Here is a 19,617-nt window from a genome sequence, read left to right as displayed (position 1 = left end):
GTTTTCTAGACACAGTTTTTTTTAAGAAATCTTTTGTCATTTTGCAGTTCTCATTTATACAGAAAAACAGTTTGATTACTTCATTCTTTAATGAATTTCAACTGAAAATACATTTTTTGTTTTGGATTTCTCCAAGCGATGCACTCTGGTCATATTAAGTTTGAATCAGTATTATACATTATGCAGTACATAATAATTAAACAAATATAATTTGGTCAGAATGCTTTTACCTACTTTTTCCCACAAACACAAATACTGTAAAACAGAATGAAAATGCTTTTAAAGAATTATAAGCTCTCCTTAAACACTTCAGTGATTCACAATTCTGCATTATGTAAGGATGGTCAGGCAGAGCAGTGTTTGTAGCAAAGAAACTATCTGTGGAATGGAACCATTATTATTCAGTGATGGAACTAATCAAAGGAAAGGGCTTTGTTGAGTTCTGCCTTGTGCTTAATATAGTATTGTTCCCTAGCACTTTTCACGGTAAAATAAATGCTTCCCTGGGTTCGCTTTAAAAAATATGGGATTCCCCAGCCAATCTATGTTACTAAAACAAGTCACATTGGCACAAGAAAATTTTGAAAATAGGAACCAGCTCCTCTGATGTTGGTGAACACAAAAGTTGTCACCCTCTTCAGTGTTTTTAAGAATGTTGGAGCCTGGTGAAATAGAAGCCTTTGATTTATAAAGGTAAATCTTCCCCTGATACATGCTGCTTTACTGACACACAGATACAAAGTAAAATACTGTGGTATAGTATCAGTCCATTCAGCATATCCTTAATGAGGACACCAGAAAGTACTACAAGAATGAGAAGGTACTGTGATAGCCTGAAAAAGATATTGGAGTTTAATCATGATCCCATTATTTTGTAAACTGAAGGCATGGCAGATATAGCATAAAACTTTTAGAGATTCTATGAGAGGTGAGAAAAAAGTCAGCATATTTTCACTGCTTATTTTAGATTCAAGAATTGCCCTGATTCTGGAAATACGATGATTTTTATCTAGATATTTTAAAGTGCCTTATCACTCTTAGACTCTAATTTTAATCTTGAAAATCACAAATTTTGGGCCAGCCATGATGGCTCACGCCTGTAGTCCCAGCACTTTGGGAGGCTGAGGCGGGCAGATTACATAAGGCCAGGAGTTCGAGACCAGCCTATCCAACATGGAGAAACCCCATCTCTACTAAAAATGCAACAAAAATAGCCTGGTGTGGTGGGACATGCCTGTAGTCCCAGCTACTTGGGAGGCTGAGGCAGAAGAATCGCTTGAGCCCGGGTGGTGGAGGTTGCAGTGAGCCGAGATTGTGCCACTGCACTCCAGCCTGGGTGACAGAGCAAGACTCCTTTTCAAAAACAAAACAAAACAAAAATAATCACAAATTTACAAATTGTAAAGCAAAGACAGATATAATTAAATCAGAACAATGCTTTAAAATGAACGGATTGTGATATTTTGTGAGTATCCCGAGAAGTTTAGATAAACACCACAATAATAAATTGCATTTAAATCAATCAAAACCAAAATAATCCAGTTTTGTCTGCTTAGTGTGTATCTTCAAGATTATTGGAAGTATTGTTTCCCAATTTTCGGCATTGATTACTTTTAAATTTTCATCTAGCTCAAGAATACTATATTTCTAGAGACTGTTTCACAATCACAGTTATGTGTTTTATTTTCAATTTTGGGAAACTGCCTAGCGAGTTATAGATCTTCCATATAACATTCAATCAGAACTTAGATAAATCTCTTGAAGCTTGAACACATATCCAATATGAAGGTACAGGCTTCATGGTAGACTGTGAAATACAATCTTTAACTTTATAAACCCTTATATCCAAAATATTTAAAATATGAAATGCCCATTAATACCTTCTTAAGTTTAAAAGACCAAATTTGAAAGATCAGATGTGTCTGATCCAGACTTCCATTTTTCTTTTTTTTATTTTCTGTTTGGATTTTGATTCAGTAACAAATTGCTGAAAATAATCTTTTTTTAATGTTCACTCTAACGTACTGTTTGTACTCAAGAACACAAGATGAAAAGTGGTTAGTCAAAGAATCCAATGTCTAACTGGCATCTGGGACCAGTCCCTCTGTGAATAGCACACAAATCAAGGAAATAGTTCTGGAAGATCCTTGTAAAATGAACCCTTGTGTGACTAAAGTAATTCTTCTCTCTCTGTTGGGTTGTAAAATTTATCCCCAAAAGTGACCATGTGTTCTTTTACATTCTTTTCATTTTCTTTTTTTTTATAGGACATAGTGATACGAAGGTACACAGTGTACTTCTGCAGAGAGGTAATAGGATACTAGGGATGAGAAAGTGTTTGCAACATTCTCCACCCACCCATATACCTGAATATATATCTATCCAGAGGTGTGTCATCACGTCACAAAGCGATAAGTCGCTTCTTGGCTCTCATTTTATTATAGCAGATGCAGCAATGACACATAAGTAGAGAGTTTTATTGCTACCCCTTTCTTTGTTCCCATAACTTCCCACCTGTGCACTGGGAATTATTTCCACATGTGTGGCAAGCTAGACTCTCCTTAGATTGTCTAGGGGCACATGGACCACATGGGGGAATGTAAGCCAGTGCCCAAGATAGGACTGAAAGGAGATCCTAATTCTGAGGATTCTGAGCAGGAAACTATTTAGAAGTCAGCAAGGTTGTAGAAGAGGTGAAGCAGAAGTAGGGAGACCACCATTCTCGTCCCAAACATAACTGAACAGCACTTGAAAGCAAGACATGTCTGCGGGAAGATGCCAGATACAGACTTCTGAACACAAATGTAACAAGTCCATAATAACTGTAACTTTCTGAAACAGAAGCCAATTTCTGGTTGACTCCCAAATCTCCTAGAACATTCATCTCTACCCCAAGAGTTATTTGTAGAGGATCTCTGAAGCCAATTCCAATAAGTAAACAAACATTAACAACAACAAACATTATTTGTTCTAATATTTTCCCAGTATAGGAGTAGTAGTTTTTGATGTTATATATTAAGTATTTACAATATGTGAAAAACGGGGATAGGTATTATATCATTAGAACAAACCCATGAGGTAGGTGCTCCCATTATTCCTACTTTTGCTTTTGTAAAATTAGGAACTTGGAGTGGTTAAGTACCTTCACAAGGTGGTATGGTGAGTAGGTGGGAGGCAGGACTCAAGTTCAGACCATCTATGTCCAGAGCCCCCATTCTTGTCCACTCCCTACCTGGCTATCAGCCACCATAAGCATGCTGTTGCTTCATTCTCAACTCTTCTCTGCCTGCCCTCTTAGTGCTTGGATGTCTTATTTGCCACCATCCAATATTCAAGGGACCAACTATCCTTGTCTCCAAGTAAAATTGCTCTGTGGGTTAAATGTGATTCTTCTTTTCCCCTTATTAAGTTGGGCCCACTTCTTGCCTTACAGTTTCTTCTCCCTGCTGCACACTTCCCTCATTATTTCATAGGTGCCTAGGGTTACCAACATATTCAAAGTAAACAGAAAGTAAAAATTCAAGACACTGTTTAGAACAAAATATTCACTTTATAATACACATGTCTAACAAAAGACTCATGTCTAGAATATACAAAGAGCCCTCAGAAATCAATAAATAAAAGAAAAACTGAACAAATGTCTGAATGAGCATAAGACAAAGAAGATATCCAAATGTTCAATAAACACATCAAAAGGTAAGCGATATTCCTACTCATCAGGGAAATGTAAATTAAAACCACAGTAAGATACCAGTACACATTCACCAGAATGACCAAAATGAAAAAGACTGAAAATACTAAGTGTTGGTGAGAATATAGAACAACTGTACCTTGTACGTATTGCTGGTGGGAGGGTAAAAGAGTACAACACTTTAGAAAATAAATATTTGCCTCCTTATGACTCAGAAATGCTACTCCTGGGAATATACTCAAAAGAAATGAGTGCATATGTTCACAAAAAGACTGGTATAAGTGTACACAGCAGCTTCATTCATAATCCCCTCAAACTAGAAACAACCTAAATCTTCATTAGTAAGAGAGTAAAAATAAATAAATTATGGTATATTTATGCAACAAAAAGAACAAGCTGCTGAGATGTACACAAACATGCATTTCTTTCTTTCTTTTTTTTTTTTTTTTAAAAAAAGAACATTTCGACTAATAGAAGCCAGACACAACAAGTACATACGGTATAATTCCATTTATGTGAGGTCCAAGGGGAGGCAAAGTAACCTTTAGTGATAAGTTGAGAAATAGGATGGTGACTATGTGAGTGTATAAATATATAATAATTCAAGATGTATAATGCATATAAATTATAACTTAATAAAAAGATTTTATAAAAGGTAATAGATAGAAAATTATTTAGGAAGAAAATATGAAAAACCGACTTTCCAAATTACTTCTATGCCATGTTTATAACATTTCAAGTCACTAAGAGCTGTCTCTCTTACTTCGAGGAAGGTCAGTAAACAACGGTGAAGCCTGAATGAGTCTACCCTGTATGGAAAGTTAACTGGCAGATGAATTCAGGGTTATAGGCATCCCAGGTCTTAATAATTCTGTTTTGGGTTCATTTACGGTTTCTACAGTTTGCTAAATCACAACACACACACAATCTAACAGTTTGGGCACACTCAAAAGAAATTGTTAAAAACTACATTTGAACACATTCGCATTGCTTGGGAAAAAAACTCAAAGTAGAAATACGGACGTGTGAATAACTAAAAGTTCTTTTGAACTCAGTCTCTTGACCCAAGTACTTCATGAGGAAGCTAATAGCTGTCATCTACAACACTTATTTTTGCAGGCTGAAGTTCTATTTCAGAAACTAATGATTCTCAGGGCCATACTGTGGCTTTGTAAAGGGGTGGAACAAGTCTCTAGACCCACTGCCTGACACTTGACAAAGCAAGTATCTGGCATACTGATATGCCAGAAGAAAGATCAAAAGGCTATGATGTTAAGAAAGAAAGGAAAATAAATCTGGAGGGCATGAAAAGTCACCTTTACCATCAAAGATTTGCAATTGCTAAGGTCTTGTCTCAGCATAGGTTGACAATGGGAGTTAAAGGCATACTAACCTTTAATAATGGGGAACTGGGCTGGAGACAACTCAGTTAAAATAGGGTAAATTTCCCGTTAGTTCTTTCTGACAGCTGTGAAGGAATCGTGCTCCTAGTTTACTGAAATGGCTACAGAATATAAGCCCAAACTTTACCTTCTATTTCTCCTTCAAAGCTTCGACATTCCAGAAAAATTATACTCCTGAATTTTCTTTCCTCAATATTCAATTCACAAATTGTTCTGGCTTCCAAATGTAACAATAATACCTTTAATACGTACTTAATTTGGTTCTTGTTGATTGGCCATTATTGTCTATTGTTTCTTTTGAAAAGAAACCCTTGTTCCATCTCTCAAAAAGAAAAATTATTTTCTTCATAATATTGGATAAATTTGTAAATAGTAAGTATGATATTGCTTATATAGTCATTCCTTGGCATATGTAGGGGATTGGTTTCAGGACTATCACATGTACCAAAATTCATGCATACTCAAGTCCTGCAATTGGCCCTCTGGAACTCACATATATGAAAAGTCAGTCCATCTGTATACATGAGTTTCACATCCCACGAATACTATATTTTCCATTTGTGTTTGGTTGAAAAGAATACTCATATAAGGGAACCTGTGCAGTTCAAACCTGTATTGTTCAAAGGTCAATTGTACTTGACTTTTAATGAAGGTGGAAATAAATTTGAATCAACAGAAATGCTGTGATACAGATCATTCTGAACCCTGAAGTTCCTTGGCACTTGGAGACTGTTTTGAGCAATACATTCTCTCTCTGCCACCCAGGCTACGGTGCAGTAGCAGGATCTTGACTCAATGCAACCTCTGCCTTCCCAGGCTGAAGCGATCCTCTTGCATCAGCCTCCTGAGTAGTTGGGACCACAAGCGCAAGCCATCACACCCAGCTATTTTTTTTTTTTTGTATTTTTGATAGAGATGGGGTCTTGCCATGTTGCCCAGACTTGTCTCAAACTCCTGAGCTCAATCAATCCCTGCCTCAGCCTCCCAAAGTGCTGGGATTATGGGCATGAGCCACTGCACCCAGCTCAAGATTTTAGATTACACACAATGTCCAACTACATAGAGATATATTAGGTATATTGCATCATTTTATTTTAAGGGCACATGATATAACACCAACTCAAAATGAGAAATCATGGTTTGCAACCAAAATTTTTGAGATACCAAAGCTAATTGAATACATCAGGGCTTTAAATTAGTACATTTTAATTTTAATTATAATCTCATCTTCCACAAGTGTGAAGAAAGTAAGATAACTATTCTAAGATAACCTGCTGTGTAGTAAACAGTTAATCAGGACTGTGTCAATTAAATATAGAAAGGTCTGTTTGAAACACGGGTCTTTAGCGGACTTTAATTTCAGGAGTGATCCGCCATTCTCTAAATGGTAAGAGTGGCTCAATTTGCCTAAATTGTCTGTGCAAATAATGTGGTTTATGCTGAATATCCACTTTCCTTCTGGAAATCTGGAACTTTGTATATCCTAGGCAGAGAGTACCTGAGTGACTGGCCTCCAGTAAAAACTCTAGGTACTGAGTCTTTAATAGGCTTTCCTGGTACAGGCATCCCTGGTGAACACATTTCACTGTATTGTCTCAACTCATTACCAGAGGAATTAAGTGTATCTTGTCTTACTTCACTTGAGGACTCTTGGAAGCTTACATTTGGTTTCCTCCAGATTTTGTCCCATCTACCTTTCCCTTTGCTTATTCTGCATTGAATCCTTTTGCTGTGACACATCAGAGCCATATGACTATTTCCTGAATTATGAGAGCTCTCCTAGCAAATCATTGAACCCAAGGGTGGTCTTGGGAACCCTGGATACACCTGATATCTGTGAATTTTCTACACAGATAGAGCAGCAGCAATGTTAATTACAAAGAAAGGAGAAATAGTTTCAGGGGAACAGCATTTTTCAAAAAATGTTCTGGTCAAGCTGTTATAAAATTCCCATCTGCTTTAGTATGAGTTTGATCAATGTGTATGCATTCTTCTTTAAACACATAGCTCAATTACAACAACAGAAACAAAATATATTTCCTCTTTTCATTGCGTCAGAGTGAATATTTGTTGTCTTATTATTTATCTAGTAGTATTTTCCTCATACCTTTTCCCAACACAGGTCCCTTAGACTGGTCAATAACAAGTAAAACAGCTTAATTCAGTATCTTTGAGTTGAGTTACTAGTTGAATTTCCTCTGAGCATAACCTTCCTAACTTTAACAAGATCCAAAAAGGCATTTTCCCCAGAGATGCCTTTAACTTGGCAGACAATGTGGGAGCATCACATTTGTAGCATAGTAATTGTTTTGTTCTTGTAGTTTTAGCAAATGTTCAAGAGTCTATATATGTATGGCCGACTGGCTTCATCCTCTTTCCTTTCTAGCCAGGCTTCTTAAAAATGCAGGTGGTCACAAGAACAAATAATGGATGTACCCAATATCCTTTCACAATTTTTAACCCAGTGACATTGCTTTAAAGTGTAAAACCCCATTGATAAACAATACGAAAAAGAATAAAAACAAAAACCATACCCTGCAAAGTAGGAAATAAAAATGTTACACGATAGAGATGTGGCTGTGGCTGACTCCTCTATAAGTACTAACACTAAATAAATTTACCTTATACTGGGAGCTGAAATGGCATTCTGGTAAGCAATACTGCAAAATGTCAAAGGCAAAATTTTTAGACTCATGAATACCACTGCATATTTCTTTTGATTCTAATTACAGTACAATCTATTCTTGATGCCAAATTCATTTTGCATCAATGAACATTTCCTATTGTTTCTAGACATGTATCACTACACGGTAATTTGTCTATTAGTTCTCATTTGTTAAAATTTTTTCTATCAAGTCACATATGGCCAATATTAATTTTCCAAGTACAACTGCCCTTTTGCAAATGTTTATTAACATTCACCAATACATTTCCAGCTCTTCTTTGTAAAACAATTTCACTAAAATGTCTTCTCCTGCAGATATAGATATGTCACCTGAGAAATTCATCCCCCCTTTTTTTTTACTCTAGAAACCCCATTGTTCTCCCACTCAAATCAAGCAATGAGCCACAAAAACTCAAAAGACCACAGATAACAATCACATCTAAAATATAAAATGTGGAAGTGACATCTGAGGGCACTCACCCACTGGAGTCTGCAGAAGTGATAGCAATCAGAGGCAGAATCTTCAGGGGGAGGCTGGTTGGTCGTTGAATGTTCTCTGATTCACTTTTCAAGTCAGCTTGTTCCAACTGTCTGAAGGCGAGAGGGGGAAGCTGAATATTGCGACACGAAAGTCTCCGGACAAGATAGGGTTCCATTCCGTGGAAAGGGTCTCCCTCTTCATTACTGGAATGTAGTGTTTCCTCAGAGGCCTGAAGTAATAGTTCAAGAAAGTACATATAATCAACAAAAGTCACAGTGTTTATCATTATGTAATGCTTAATACTTTCCTGGGAAGGAAATTAAGTAAAATTTATACATGAAAAATGCTATCTAGAAAACAGTGACATTAAGTGAATGATATTTGATTAACTAAAATCTAAATTTATATTTAACATAGCAAATTTGTTTACCAGGTGTGGCTTGGTTAAAACAGTTAATTAACATCTTCAGTAATCTTAGAATTTATTAGCTTTGTGCATGGATTCTATAAAATCAAGGATAAATCAAAATGTTTTTATAACTCCTATGAAATGAATTGCAAACATTATTAAATACATATCTTGACATACACATGTGTCATATATATACAGTTATGCATCACTTGATAATGATCCATTCTGAGAAATGCATCATTAGGAAATTGCCTTGTTTTGTGAACATCACAGTGTATTTACACAAACATAGATGGTACATTGTAACTGTACTAAATAATGTACGCAATTATAACACAATGGGAAATATTTGTGTAAGCATATCTAAACATACGAAAGATACAGTAAAAATACAGTATTAAATCTTATGGTCACCATGGTATGTGTGGCCCATAGTTGACTAGAATGTTATACAGCACATGACTATATTTATATATATTTTTCTTACATGCATGCCCATAAAGAGAGAGGAAGAAAAAAAGTCCTGTTTTTTCTGCATATTAAATCCATATTTGAAACATACGTTTTCATATGTCACATCTTACTCAGATATACTCTTGACAATTATTATAAGACTGAGAGCGTAGTAAGAAAAAAAAGGCTTTACAAGAAACTTGAGGATGCAGTAGATCTGTATTTAAGTCACAACTCAGCAGAGCTTTGCAAATTTGATCCATGTTATCCACATGCAAAAGTAAACCCAGGTCAAAATGTAATATTTTGATTCTAGTTGAGAAAAATATACTATCACATGAGCAATAATTATTTCCAAATGGCTGGAAAGTCTACTCTAGCAATATTTATTATATCCACATATTGAGAATTATAGAATCACCAAATGTTATAACATGCTTCTATAGAGTGCTGGGTTTTTTAATCTTTGCACTGCCACTTTACTATTTGTATTGCTAGAGTGTTGCTTAGTCTCTCTAAGGCTTCTGTTTCTTTATTATAAAAATGGGACTAATATTTACAGATAAGAATTAAATGAGACCATGCATGTGATGTGCATAGTTCATTACCTGCATTGTGATTAGCACTCATATATGGCAATTTCCTTCCCTTCTGAGTTTTTTTTTTTCTTTTTTTTTTTTATTATACTTTAAGTTCTAGGGTACATGTGCATAACGTGCAGGTTTGTTACATATGTAAACTTATGCCATGTTGGTGTGCTGCACCCATCAACTCGTCAGCACCCATCAATTCATCATTTATATCATGTATAACTCCCCAATGCAATCCCTCCCTCCTCCCCCCTCCCCCCTCCCCATGATAGACCCCAGTGTGTGATGTTCCCCTTCCCGAGTCCAAGTGATCTCATTGTTCAGTTCCCACCTATGAGTGAGAACATGCGGTGTTTGGTTTTCTCTTCTTGTGATAGTTTGCTAAGAATGATGGTTTCCAGCTGCATCCATGTCCCTACAAAGGACGCAAACTCATCCTTTTTTATGGCTGCATAGTATTCCATGGTGTATATGTGCCACATTTTCTTAATCCAGTCTGTCACAGATGGACATTTGGGTTGATTCCAAGTCTTTGCTATTGTGAATAGTGCCGCAATAAACATACGTGTACATGTGTCTTTGTAGTAGACTAATTTATAATCCTTTGGGTATATACCCAGTAGTGGGATGGCTGGGTCATATGGTACATCTAGTTCTAGATCCTTGAGGAATTGCCATACTGTTTTCCATAATGGTTGAACTAGTTTACAATCCCACCAACAGTGTAAAAGTGTTCCTATTTCTCCACATCCTCTCCAACACCTGTTGTTTCCTGACTTCTTAATGATTGCCATTCTAACTGGTGTGAGATGGTATCTCATTGTGGTTTTGATTTGCATTTCTCTGATGGCCAGTGATGATGAGCATTTTTTCATGTGTCTGTTGGCTGTATGAATATCTTCTTTTGAGAAATGTCTGTTCATATCCTTTCCCCACTTTTTGATGGGGTTGTTTGTTTTTTTCTCGTATATTTGTTTGAGTTCTTTGTAGATTCTGGATATTAGCCCTTTGTCAGATGAGTAGGTTGCAAAAATTTTCTCCCATTCTGTAGGTTGCCTGTTCACTCTGATGGTAGTTTCTTTTGCTGTGCAAAAGCTCTTTAGTTTAATTAGATCCCATTTGTCAATTTTGGCTTTTGCTGCCGTTGCTTTTGGTGTTTTAGACATGAAGTCCTTGCCCATGCCTATGTCCTGAATGGTACTACCTAGATTTTCTTCTAGGGTTTTTATGGTATTAGGTCTAACATTTAAGTCTCTAATCCATCTTGAATTAATCTTCGTATAAGGGGTAAGGAAAGGATCCAGTTTCAGCTTTCTACTTATGGCTAGCCAATTTTCCCAGCACCATTTATTAAATAGGGAATCCTTTCCCCATTTCTTGTTTCTCTCAGGTTTGTCAAAGATCAGATGGCTGTAGATGTGCGGTATTATTTCTGAGGACTCTGTTCTGTTCCATTGGTCTATAGCTCTGTTTTGGTACCAGTACCATGCTGTTTTGGTTACTGTAGCCTTGTAGTATAGTTTGAAGTCAGGTAGCGTGACGCCTCCAGCTTTGTCCTTTTGACTTAGGATTGTCTTGGCAATGCGGGCTCTTTTTTGGTTCCATATGAACTTTAAAGCAGTTTTTTCCAATTCTGTGAAGAAAGTCATTGGTAGCTTGATGGGGATGGCATTGAATCTATAAATAACCTTGGGGAGTATGGCCATTTTCACGATATTGATTCTTCCTATCCATGAGCATGGTATGTTCTTCCATTTGTTTGTGTCCTCTTTGATTTCACTGAGCAGTGGTTTGTAGTTCTCCTTGAAGAGGTCCTTTACATCCCTTGTAAGCTGGATTCCTAGGTATTTTATTCTCTTTGAAGCAATTGTGAATGGAAGTTCATTCCTGATTTGGCTCTCTGCTTGTCTGTTGCTGGTGTATAAGAATGCTTGTGATTTTTGCACATTAATTTTGTATCCTGAGACTTTGCTGAAGTTGCTTATCAGCTTAAGGAGATTTTGGGCTGAGACAATGGGGTTTTCTAAATATACAATCATGTCATCTGCAAACAGGGACAATTTGACTTCTTCTTTTCCTAACTGGATACCCTTGATTTCTTTCTCTTGCCTGATTGCCCTAGCCAGAACTTCCAACACTATGTTGAATAGGAGTGGTGAGAGAGGGCATCCCTGTCTTGTGCCAGTTTTCAAAGGGAATTTTTCCAGTTTTTGCCCATTCAGTATGATATTAGCTGTGGGTTTGTCATAAATAGCTCTTATTATTTTGAGGTACGTTCCATCAATACCGAATTTATTGAGCGTTTTTAGCATGAAGGGCTGTTGAATTTTGTCAAAAGCCTTTTCTGCATCTATTGAGACAATCATGTGGTTCTTGTCTTTGGTTCTCTTTATATGCTGGATTACGTTTATTGATTTGCGAATGTTGAACCAGCCTTGCATCCCAGGGATGAAGCCCACTTGATCATGGTGGATAAGCTTTTTGATGTGCTGCTGAATCCGGTTTGCCAGTATTTTATTGAGGATTTTTGCATCAATGTTCATCAGGGATATTGGTCTAAAATTCTCTTTTTTTGTTGTGTCTCTGCCAGGCTTTGGTATCAGGATGATGTTGGCCTCATAAAATGAGTTAGGGAGGATTCCCTCTTTTTCTATTGATTGGAATAGTTTCAGAAGGAATGGTACCAGCTCCTCCTTGTACCTCTGGTAGAATTCAGCTGTGAATCCATCTGGTCCTGGACTTTTTTTGGTGGGTAGGCTATTAATTGTTGCCTCAATTTCAGAGCCTGCTATTGGTCTATTCAGGGATTCAACTTCTTCCTGGTTTAGCCTTGGGAGAGTGTAAGTGTCCAGGAAATTATCCATTTCTTCTAGATTTTCTAGTTGATTTGCGTAGAGGCGTTTATAGTATTCTCTGATGGTAGTTTGTATTTCTGTGGGGTCAGTGGTGATATCCCCTTTATCATTTTTTATTGCATCTATTTGATTCCTCTCTCTTTTTTTCTTTATTAGCCTTGCTAGCGGTCTGTCAATTTTGTTGATCTTTTCAAAAAACCAACTCCTGGATTCATTGATTTTTTGGAGGGTTTTTTGTGTCTCTATCTCCTTCAGTTCTGCTCTGATCTTAGTTATTTCTTGCCTTCTGCTAGCTTTTGAATGTGATTGCTCTTGCCTCTCTAGTTCTTTTAATTGTGATGTTAGAGTGTCAATTTTAGATCTTTCCTGCTTTCTCTTGTGGGCATTTAGTGCTATAAATTTCCCTCTACACACTGCTTTAAATGTGTCCCAGAGATTCTGGTATGTTGTATCTTTGTTCTCATTGGTTTCAAAGAACATCTTTATTTCCGCTTTCATTTCGTTATGTACCCAGTAGTCATTCAGGAGCAGGTTGTTCAGTTTCCATGTAGTTGAGCGGTTTTGATTGAGTTTCTTAGTCCTGAGTTCTAGTTTGATTGCACTGTGGTCTGAGAGACAGTTTGTTATAATTTCTGTTCTTTTACATTTGCTGAGGAGTACTTTACTTCCAATTATGTGGTCAATTTTGGAATAAGTGCGATGTGGTGCTGAGAAGAATGTATATTCTGTTGATTTGGGGTGGAGAGTTCTATAGATGTCTATTAGGTCCGCTTGGTGCAGAGATGAGTTCAATTCCTGGATATCCTTGTTAACTTTCTGTCTCGTTGATCTGTCTAATGTTGACAGCGGAGTGTTGAAGTCTCCCATTATTATTGTATGGGAGTCTAAGTCTCTTTGTAAGTCTCTAAGGACTTGCTTTATGAATCTGGGTGCTCCTGTATTGGGTGCATATATATTTAGGAGAGTTAGCTCTTCCTGTTGAATTGATCCCTTTACCATTATGTAATGGCCTTCTTTGTCTCTTTTGATCTTTGATGGTTTAAAGTCTGTTTTATCAGAGACTAGGATTGCAACCCCTGCTTTTTTTTGTTCTCCATTTGCTTGGTAGATCTTCCTCCATCCCTTTATTTTGAGCCTATGTATGTCTCTGCATGTGAGATGGGTCTCCTGAATACAGCAGACTGATGGGTCTTGACTCTTTATCCAGTTTGCCAGTCTGTGTCTTTTAATTGGAGCATTTAGTCCATTAACATTTAAGGTTAATATTGTTATGTGTGAACTTGATCCTGCCATTATGATATTAACTGGTTATTTTGCTCGTTAGTTGATGCAGTTTCTTCCTAGCCTCGATGGTCTTTACATTTTGCCAAGTTTTTGCGATGGCTGGTACCGGTTGTTCCTTTCCATGTTTAGGGCTTCCTTCAGGGTCTCTTGTAAGGCAGGCCTGGTGGTGACAAAATCTCTAAGCATTTGCTTATCTGTAAAGGATTTTATTTCTCCTTCACTTATGAAACTTAGTTTGGCTGGATATGAAATTCTGGGTTTAAAATTCTTTTCTTTAAGAACGTTGAATATTGGCCCCCACTCTCTTCTGGCTTGTAGAGTTTCTGCCGAGAGATCTGCTGTTAGTCTGATGGGCTTCCCTTTGTGGGTGACCCGACCTTTCTCTCTGGCTGCCCTTAAGATTTTTTCCTTCATTTCAACTTTGGTGAATCTGGCAATTATGTGTCTTGGAGTTGCTCTTCTGGAGGAGTATCTTTGTGGCGTTCTCTGTATTTCCTGAATTTGAATGTTGGCCTGCCCTACTAGGTTGGGGAAGTTCTCCTGGATGATATCCTGAAGAGTGTTTTCCAACTTGGTTCCATTTTCCCCCTCACTTTCAGGCACCCCAATCAGACGTAGATTTGGTCTTTTTACATAATCCCATACTTCTTGCAGGCTTTGCTCATTTCTTTTTCTTCTTTTTTCTTTTGGTTTCTCTTCTCGCTTCATTTCATTCATTTGATCTTCAATCGCTGATACTCTTTCTTCCAGTTGATCGAGTCGGTTACTGAAGCTTGTGCATTTGTCACGTATTTCTCGTGTCATGGTTTTCATCTCTGTCATTTCGTTTATGATCTTCTCTGCATTAATGAGTCTAGCTGTCAATTCTTCCACTCTTTTTTCAAGATTTTTAGTTTCTTTGCGCTGGGTACGTAATTCCTCCTTTAGCTCTGATAAGTTTGATGGACTGAAGCCTTCTTCTCTCCTCTCGTCCAAGTCATTCTCTGACCAGCTTTGATCCGTTGCTGGTGATGGGCTGCGCTCCTTTGCAGGGGGAGATGCGCTCTTATTTTTTGAATTTCCAGCTTTTCTGCCCTGCTTCTTCCCCATCTTTGTGGTTTTATCTGTCTCTGGTCTTTGATGGTGGTGACGAACTGATGGGGTTTTGGTATAGGTGTCCTTCCTGTTTGATAGTTTTCCTTCTGACAGTCAGAAGGACTCTCTGTTGGTCTGTTGGAGATTGCTTGAGGTCCACTCCAGACCCTGTTTGCCTGGGTATCAGCAGCAGAGGTTGCCGAAGATAGAATATTGCTGAACAGCGAGTGTACCTGTCTGATTCTTCCTTTGGAAGTGTCCTCTCAGGGGTGTACTCCACCCTGTGAGGTGTGGGGTGTCAGACTGCCCCTAGTGGGGGATTTCTCCCAGCTAGGCTACTCAGGGGTCAGGGACACCCCTGAGCAGGCAGTCTGTCCGTTCTCAGATCTCAACCTCCGCGTTGGGAGATCCGCGGCTCTCCCCAAAGCTGTCAGACAGAGTCGTTCGCGTCTGCACCGGCTCCCGCTACTTCCCCTGTTGGTCTTCAGCTGTGCGCTGTCCCCAGAGGTGGAGACTACAGAGACAGGCAGGCTTCCTTGAGCTGCTGTGAGCTCCACCCAGTTCGAGCTTCCCAGCGGGTTTGTTTACCTACTTAAGCCTCAGCAATGGCGGGCGCCCCTCCCCCAGCCTCGCTGCTGCCTTGCGGATAGATCGCGGCAGACTGCTGTGTTAGCAGTGAGGGAGGCTTCGTGGGCGTGGGACCCTCCCGGCCAGGTGTGGGATATATTCTCCTGGAATGCCTGTATGCTTACAGCGCAGTATTGGGGTGGGAGTTACCCGATTTTCCAGGTGTTGTGTGTCTCAGTTCCCCTGGCTAGGAAAACGGATCCCCTTCCCCCTTGCGCTTCCAGGTGAGGCGATGCCTCGCCCTGCTTCAGCTCTCGCTGGTCAGGCTGCAGCAGCTGACCAGCACCGATTGTCCGGCACTCCCTAGTGAGATGACCCCAGTACCTCAGTTGAAAATGCAGAAATCACCGGTCTTCTGTGTCGCTCGCGCTGGGAGTTGGAGACTGGAGTTGTTCCTATTCGGCCATCTTGCTCCGCCCCTCCCTTCTGAGTTTTACAGGTGAAGAAACTAGCCCAGGGAGGGAAGTTTATATTTCCCAAAATTAACCCATTGGCTGAAAGTTAGAAATTCATCAAGCTTGGAACATTCAGACCTTGTTTATTACAATCCTTAGTATACAGCTATCTTTGCGCAAGTAACTTAGGCTCATTGAGGTTGTTTCTCCATCTGAAGACTGAGATAATAATATTTACCTCTCAGAGTCACTGTGTGGACCAAATATGTAAAGCATCTGAAGCACCAATGTCTGGCAAGGAGTTTGCACTCAACAAAATGGCAGCTATTATTATAATCCAGGCTAATTTCCCCTTTCTCCATAGCACTATGCTGTTTTTGATGCTCATTCTTCACATTGGTTCCCAAATAGAAATTTTTTGTCTTCCTGATTTATATCTTGAAAAAGGTGAAAGGATGTGAGATGGTGGACTCTATCCAATCTTGGGTTGTATTGTCCAGTTGTATAGACAAACAAGACAATAGAAGGGTACTGAGAAGGTTTTAAAAAAAAGAGGTCAAAGCTAAAAAGGAAGTTCATTTATTTCAAATCCTAAATTCTGAGATGTTTTATAAAACATCAATAATAATGACTAATATTTACTGAGTCTTTATTAAGTAGTGCTGTGTTTTACATATACTGTCTCATTTAATTTTTACTAAAATCCTATGAGTTAGTTCTTGTTACTTTTCCCATTTTACCCATTAAAAACCACAGAGACCTATCAAATATCATGCACTAGCCACACAGCCACATGGCTAGTGAGGTGATTAATCATCTTACTTCACCTGGGATCTTTTGATTTTAGCACTCAAAGTCCTATGTCCAGGGAAACCCCAGAGTCCCAAGGAAACCAGGATGATTGATCACCCTACATGTCAGGATCCAAACCCAAATCTCTTCTAGTTAAAACTGGAGCTAAAAGCCACCATGCTGCACTACCTTAACAAGTATAGTCACTGGCAGAGTGAGTATTACTAGAAAAGAACAGAACACACACTAATTGATCATAACTCAATAAGCTTCATATTTTCATTTGAAAAATTACACAGAACTGAGATGACAGCAGCCCTACATAAACATTAGATATGAATGACAATCTGTCATTAAATGAGAGGATAGAAATTTTATCCCCTGTTCTGCAAGTAAGTACTCAGGTGGTCTTAAGAGGTGCCATTGGTTGTTTAAAAATCAGAGCACTTCATAACTGGAAGGGTTCTTAAGGTTTATTTTGTATAATGTCTTATTTTTTGTCTGCAGAGACTAAAGACAAGCAAGGTTAAGACCAGCAGATCTGGAATAGGACCTGGGAGTCTGAATTTTAGCACGCACCACCTACGATCCTGATGTGGAGGGTTTGAACATCACATTTTGAAAAATAATGGCTTGGAGACATTAGAAATACTATATTTTCCATCATCTTCTTGCAATAATGCCATTTTCTGGCAACAACACAATGTACAAATTGCTATTTGTATATTGCTATTGCTATATACAAATAACTCATTCCAGATCTGCTGGTCTTAACCTTGCTGGTCTTTAGTCTCCATAGGGATAAAATCAAGAGGTTATACAAAATAAACCTTAACACCACTTCCAGCTATAAAATGCTGATTTTGCAACAACCAATGGCAAATCAATGTTTCTCTGAGATAACAAATATAGAAAAAAAACAGAAAGCATATGCACTTGGAAAAGTCTTAGCTTTTAGATTGGGAAAGTGAGCCTCTGTGTACTTATGTACTTAGGAAGTTCCTCTAAGAACAGAACTTCATTCCTGGATTGGAAATAGGTCTTGACTAAGTTAATGACTTATGTGTTGTGATGGTTAATACTGAATGTCAACTTGATTGGATTGAAGGATACAAAGTATTGTTCCTGGGTGTGTCTGTGAGGGAGTTACCAAAGGAGATGACCATTTCAGTCAATGTACAGGGAGAGGCAGACCCACCCTCCATGTGGGCAGGCACCATCTAATCAGTTGCAAGCACAGTTGGGTTAAAAGCAGGCAGAAAAACATGGAAGGACTGGAATGCCTGAGACTTCTGGCCTCCATCTTTCTTCTGTGCTGGATGTTTCCTGCTCTTGACCATCAGACTCCTGTTCTCAAACAGTTGGACTCTTGGACCTACACAAGGAGTTTGCCAGGGGCTCTCAGGCCTTGGGCCACAGACTGAAATCAGCTTCCCTACTTTTGAGTGTGATGAGAATTATAGAGTCATCAAATGTTGTAACATGCTTCTATAGAGTGCTGGGTTTTTGGATCCTTGCACTGCCACTTTACTTACTTTTGAGGTTTTGGGACTTGAACAGGCTTCCTGGCTCCTCAGCTTACAGACCACCTATTGTGGGATTTCACCTTGTGATTATGTGAGTCAATACTCCTTAATAAACTCCCTTTCACATATACATCCATCCTATTAGTTCTGTCCCTCTAGAGAACCCTGACTAACACATGTGTAAATACTATTCTTCTGGATGAACATAGAAAAGAAGAACAAAGGATGAGTCTAGCAAAGCTTCAGTAGCACTAAATATAGCTGGCCAAAGTTAACATCTTTTTATAAGCATTTAGCTGCCTACTCTGGGTGTTAGCATTGCAATTGCAAAAATGCTTTATATAACTGAGGTTATCTGTTGAATGACTTAATGTTTGTGACATTCTCTTTTAGATAAAACTGCCTCAAGTGGTAACTTTTCTGAGATAATTATCTCTACTAAAATGACGTTTATACCCATGCTTACACTCTGTTAGTTTAAACCCACTTTCTATAAATACTTTTATCTTTATAACAAAAATGATAAAGCACTAGAGGGCTATATTCTAACATTTTCCATTCCAAAACAGTATAAGAGGCTTTTTCACACTCTAGATCAATGTGTATCAGTTATGGTTCAGAAATAAAAAGAACAACCTTATCAAGTACAAGGCAAGAGGTTAAATGTCCTTATTTTGGAGAGAGATGTAAAACTAATTGCCAGAGCAATAAGTATTTTATGTTATTGTTAGAAAATAGCATTATGGCAAGGAGATGATGGAAAAAGATAGTATTTCTAATGTCTCCAAGTCATTATTTCTCAAAATGTGACATTCAAACCCTCTGCATTAGAATCATAGATGGTGCCTGCTAAAATTCAGACTCCTGGGTCTTATTCCAGATCTTTGTAAACACAATCTCTATGAGTAGGGCTTATGAGTCTGAATAAGTCACCAGTATCATTCTAGTGCATATTAAAGTTTGAGAACTAATGGTTTTGACATTTTAGACATAGTTTAATATAATTGTTTGGCAAATATCCAGGCACAAAGATGTTCACTGCAGCTCATTTATAATAACAAATAACTGGATGTAATCTAATTGCTGCACTGAAGGATTGACTTAGTAAATGTTGATACATCATATGATGAAATACTATGAGGCTGTTAAAATAATGTAGAAGAATACATAATCATGTAATGATACAATGTTGAGTGGGAAGAACAGATTATAGAGTGATTTCATTTTTATAAAACAATAATATCAAAACAAAACAAAAAGTCACATATTATATTCATAAAACAATTCTCTAAAGATGTATCCTAATTCTCTAAAATGATTCTCCTGAGCAGTATTGGTAATAATTCTGTTTTAGTATCTTTATTAATTA

General features: G+C 38.0%; 1 protein-coding gene across 1 annotated transcript in view; it reads right to left on the bottom strand.

Annotated features, from left to right (window-relative positions):
- Window positions 1-19,617, bottom strand: part of PDE4D (phosphodiesterase 4D) — a 1,457,192-nt gene that overhangs the window by 1,047,447 nt on the left and 390,128 nt on the right. Inside the window, exon 3 of the mRNA XM_030926718.1 lies at window positions 8,240-8,469. Within this exon, the coding sequence (XP_030782578.1) occupies window positions 8,240-8,469 (230 nt within the window). The remainder of the gene's footprint in view (window positions 1-8,239; window positions 8,470-19,617) is intronic.

The sequence above is a fragment of the Rhinopithecus roxellana genome, chromosome 3 (assembly GCF_007565055.1).
Source record: "Rhinopithecus roxellana isolate Shanxi Qingling chromosome 3, ASM756505v1, whole genome shotgun sequence".
In the NCBI taxonomy this organism is placed as follows: domain Eukaryota; kingdom Metazoa; phylum Chordata; class Mammalia; order Primates; family Cercopithecidae; genus Rhinopithecus; species Rhinopithecus roxellana.
Note: the sequence above shows the minus strand (reverse complement) of the source record. Positions and strands in the feature narration are given on the sequence as shown.